Source organism: Pollicipes pollicipes, unplaced genomic scaffold, assembly GCF_011947565.3.
Source record: "Pollicipes pollicipes isolate AB1234 unplaced genomic scaffold, Ppol_2.1 Scaffold_2555;HRSCAF=2994_pilon_pilon_pilon, whole genome shotgun sequence".
Classification (NCBI taxonomy): domain Eukaryota; kingdom Metazoa; phylum Arthropoda; class Thecostraca; order Pollicipedomorpha; family Pollicipedidae; genus Pollicipes; species Pollicipes pollicipes.
Genome location: NW_023596136.1, coordinates 7349438 through 7353884, shown reverse-complemented (window position 1 = coordinate 7353884; position 4447 = coordinate 7349438). Strand labels below are relative to the sequence as shown.

Sequence of the window (4447 nt, the reverse complement as noted above, 5' to 3'; positions counted from 1 at the left end):
TAACTTAACTTTAGTGGGGCAATTCTGTTCACGTTAGCTGATTGTGTTCGATGCGTGCTGCGCGTAGAAAGCCCACGGTGGTCGTTTTTCCTCCTAAATAGTAGCATGAGTTAGTAGAAGAAATCATACAGGTACAGGTAGACGATCCAAATATACATTTCGGTGTAGGTGTACTTTCCTACCTAACGTTAGAAAACATCATTGTACACCATTCGTCGTGTTTTAGGTGGAGCATGTCGTAAATAATCTCAAAAGAGGTAGAATCACCTCCTACCTTCGAATTTTAATAACTACGATGGCGAGCCCCCGGGAGCGACACGCACCGCACCGCCAGGACCGCACCCCAGCGCCGTTTCTGCGTTGCCGTTGCGTAATTACAATATTTCTGCTTACCAAGAGCTATAAAAAATGTATGGGACCAAGGTAATAATGATGGTAATAATAATAATAATAATAATGGTAATAATAATGATAATAATAATGCAATGCAAATAGTTTCTTGTGGCGTTTAGGTGCGTTTATGAAACGCACAGGCCAGAATAGTCCAGAGTATAGCCTAGACTAACCCAACCTAACCTAACCTAACCTAACCTTGCCTTACCTCACCTTACTCAACCTAGCCTAACCCAACCTAACCTAACCTAACCTAACCTAACTGAGAATAGACCAGAACCTAAGCTAAGCTAAGCTAAGCTTACCTAACCTAACCTTACCTAACCTAGCCTAACCCAACCCAAACTAACCTAACCTAACCTAACCTAACCTAACTTGACCCCAATCCCCCTGCAACCCATCGTCCCGTTGGCGCCGAGGATCAAATTTCATGGATTCTTGTTACCTTGGCCCGTATACTTTTATAGTTCTTGATGCTGTTTGATGCGCAGTAATGTTACGACCTCGCGCAGTAATGGCGCCGGTGTCGCGGCTGCTGTGTGTTTGCGGCGGTCAGATATTCGGTGTCTTAATTAGTTAAGTTCCAAGGTAAGAGTATAGATGAACTGTTTTATGACTAATTGTGATATGTTTTGCCTTAAAAACAACGATTGATGTACAATGCTCTTTTGTAACATGAGGTAGGAAAGTACACATTGACCGCCAGAGAGATGACTGTTTTTAAGTGCCGAATCTGATTACCGCATGTCGCCGGTTTGTACTGGGGATGGCGTGATGAAGGGTTTGAAGTCTGCTCTTTACGGAACACAATTTTTTTGAGGGTTCTGTGCAGTCTAGTACTCATTTAAGCATGTTAAGTTTCTGTGGATTACTGTAGATATATGAAATCCGTGCAATTGGGGTCCTTTACCATGAAGCTGCCCATAACAGGAAAGGGCTGTATGTGAGCAGCAGGCTGTCCCCACATCCTACTTTCTATGTTGTCATAATGGGTCAGGAAATTGTAGGCTGCTTGACAAAAAGTGGAGCTAAGCACATTGGACTATGAGGGGTGATGTTCTCAAAAATGTTTTGAGAGCCCCACGCCTCTGACAGTAAATTTGTTGTTTTTTGGTACTGTTTTTCATTCATTGTGGTTGTAGTCCTTATGTTGAAAGTCGAAATTAATTAGGGGTTGGTACTCCCAGATACTTGTGGGACACCTTAAGTTCAATATTGATGTCAACCACCTTGTCCTGTCTTTTTGGGGAGAGATAAGATCTCAAAAGTGTTGGCTTGATCAGATTGGCTTTTAAAAGTGTGACAGAGTCAGCCAGGATTGTTTTGGCAGATGTTTAGTAACAAAGAAAGTTTGCACAGGCAGGTCAAAATTCACCACAGACCACCCTGATGTTATTGGATTTGACCAAAATAGGACTTGGTGTGGAGCGAGCTTAGACTCTCATATTTGCTGACGTTTTGTCCTCCAGGGGGGTCATTCAGCAAATGCTGCAGGAGGTGCAGGAGGGAGTTGTGTGGTTCTTTGGCCTGAGGCTAGATATCATCAAAGTCTCTTAGCAGGTCAAGTTGAAAGCTGACATAGAACATGACACAAACTGTTTTGCCCTATTTTGTTTTGTTCATCCCATACAATCGTGATGGACTCTAGTTAACTTCAAATGTAACTCTGGCCCTACCTGACAAGGGGAGGCTGGGGCTGGTGCCTCCCATGACTATCTGAGGAGAAAGCATGCTGCACTCCGAAAAAGACAGTGATCGAAAGCTGTCGCCAAACTGTACCGGATTGATGCAGCATCATGTCTATGTCAGGCTGCCAGTGGTTAACCTAACAACACTTTGTTGTAAATGGGGACTGTTGTTGCATCATAGTAATGTACCGTGGTGAGGTTATGTACATACATTATGTCTTTCACCATTCTAAGCTGTTGAGACACAACTTCTGTGCCACATTAGGTAGTTGTGCACTGATCTCGTGGCTCAGAACCAGGCGTACATGGTGTTAGGTTGTGTTAGAAGTTATTACCCACTGCAACAGTGTAGGTCACGATGGCAGGTAACAGGTAATATTTTTCAGCATGTTGCCATCAGCGTGAGTAACGCAGCTAACCCAAAAGATTAGGCCAACACTCAAGGAGAGAGATGGCCGACTCGGACGGCCCTGACTCGGGCGCGGTCAGACGCCGGGTGGCAGCACCGGCAGACAGCGGCGGCCGTCAGGTGCCGGCGCCGGTCAGCGATGGCGCCAGCGGCCGACGGCGTCGGTCGAAGCCAGCGCCGCCGCTGCTGCTGCCCGGCCTCCTGTTCTCGGTGGCCGTCTCCGGCCTGCTGGGCTGGTGGCTGCTCCGTAGCGTCACCTCCGACGCCGACATCGACACGGTCGCGCTGGCGAGCACCCTATCGGACGCGCTGGTCGCCCAGCAGGCGGCCGTGGCGGCGCTGGTGGCGCACCTGCGGCGCGCGCAGAGCTCGGGCGCCCAGCGGCTGGACTTCCTGGCGCTGGGTCCGGTCGGCACGGGCAAAACGCTGCTCAGCCAGCGGCTGGAGGCGCTGGGCGGGCCAGTGGCGGCGCGCCGCCTGGTGGGTGGCGCCGAGATTGGCCGCGACCGTCGGGCGCTAGACCTGCTGGCCGCCGATCTGCTCTCGGCCGCCGCGCCTGGCCGCTGGCTGCTGCTGGCGCTGGACGACATCACACACTACGTGCCCGAGGCCGTCTACCTGCTGGAGGCGGTGGGCGCGGCGGCGGCGGCGGCTGACGTGCGTCTGATGACACTCGTCACCGCCACCACGGACGACCTGGCGGGAGAGCGCGGCGCCGACGCCGAGCGCCAGGCGTTTCGGCACGCGCACCGTGTGCGGCTGCGGCCGCTGCGGCGCGCCGAGGTGGCTGACTGCCTGCGCCGCTTCGCCGCTGGCCGCGGCGTCCAGCTGGGACAGGAGACCGTGGACGCCGTGCTGGAGGCCGTGCCGTTCGAGGGCCAGTACGCCGCGCAGGGCTGTAAGCTGGCGCTCTACCAGCTACAGACGCTGGTGAACCTGAAGGACGGCTGAGCAGGTCGGCGGCGAGGCGCGGTCAGGTCACTATCCAGTGCCGGAACTGGCAGCTGCTCGTGACATGCTGTCATAGGTCTGCGTTGTTTGTGCTGAGCAGCTAAACACCAGTTACTTGTTGTCGCCTTTCCAAAGCGGTGCTGTGTTTTCTGGATGTTTTGTTGAATTTATGCGGCCGGGCTTTCCGGTACGAATTGTAAAAAGCTATATGGTTCCTCGATTATTGAACTGGATTTGTTTTTAGCTGTACACACTGATGATGAGCGCGCCAGTGTGAGCTGCTGGGTTTGTGTAATGATTAGTGTTTTGTACGCGGCCATATGATGAAGGCATTTGTAGATGCGTTGATGGCTTGTCTGCCTCTGTGTACCTACCTGGAATTATTGGAGACCAGCGAGCGTCGTATAGAATCAAGTGAGTGCTTTTTGCAGTCACTAGATGTTTTGCAGTATAATGAATAAGAAGTGTTTTGCCATAAGCTTTTTTTTCTTTTTCTGGGGGCGTCATAAAATCATGCGTGCAGTTTTCTTGTGGATTTGCTTCTCGCTGAACTTGTGATGAAAAGAACGAAAGCGTTGACAGGTTAGCACTTTTTGATTCCGTTCACGGCACAGTGACGCTTAGATGCTATTGCAGTGCTGGCACTGCCAGGGTCTCTCTTTCCACATGGCCCATGGCGGCAGATGTTTCGACACGCGCACCGCGCGCGGATCCGGCCTCTGTGGTGCTTATGACCGTGTCCGCGGCCGCAGCGGCCGCTATGACCGTGGACGCCGCGCTGGCGGCCATGCCGTTTGAGGGCCAGCACGCCGCGCAGGGCTGTAAGCCGGAGTTCTACCTGCTGCAGACGCTGGTGAACCTGAAGATAAGGTTGCCGCTGGGATGCCACAGCTAGGACCACGGACACCAGACAAAAATGAAGATTACATTTGAGTTACAAGGATACCGGGATATCCACGCATGCAATGAAAATAATTTGGTGGATTTCCCAATGCAGTTTAGAGTA

At 51.5% G+C, this 4447-nt stretch overlaps 1 protein-coding gene across 1 annotated transcript; it reads left to right on the top strand.

Annotated features, from left to right (window-relative positions):
* Positions 1 to 896: 896 nt before the first annotated feature.
* On the top strand, positions 897 to 3966 carry LOC119112926 (uncharacterized). The gene is made up of 2 exons (XM_037237231.1): positions 897 to 981; positions 2468 to 3966. Exon 2 carries the CDS (start codon positions 2533 to 2535, stop codon positions 3439 to 3441), a length of 909 nt encoding a protein of 302 aa, XP_037093126.1. The 5' UTR covers positions 897 to 981; positions 2468 to 2532; the 3' UTR covers positions 3442 to 3966.
* Positions 3967 to 4447: the final 481 nt, after the last annotated feature.

What these genes read in the sequence shown, in the direction of transcription:
- LOC119112926 (XM_037237231.1), top strand. Translation starts at nt 2,533, where the DNA reads ATGGCCGACTCGGACGGCCCTGACTCGGGCGCGGTCAGACGCCGGGTG.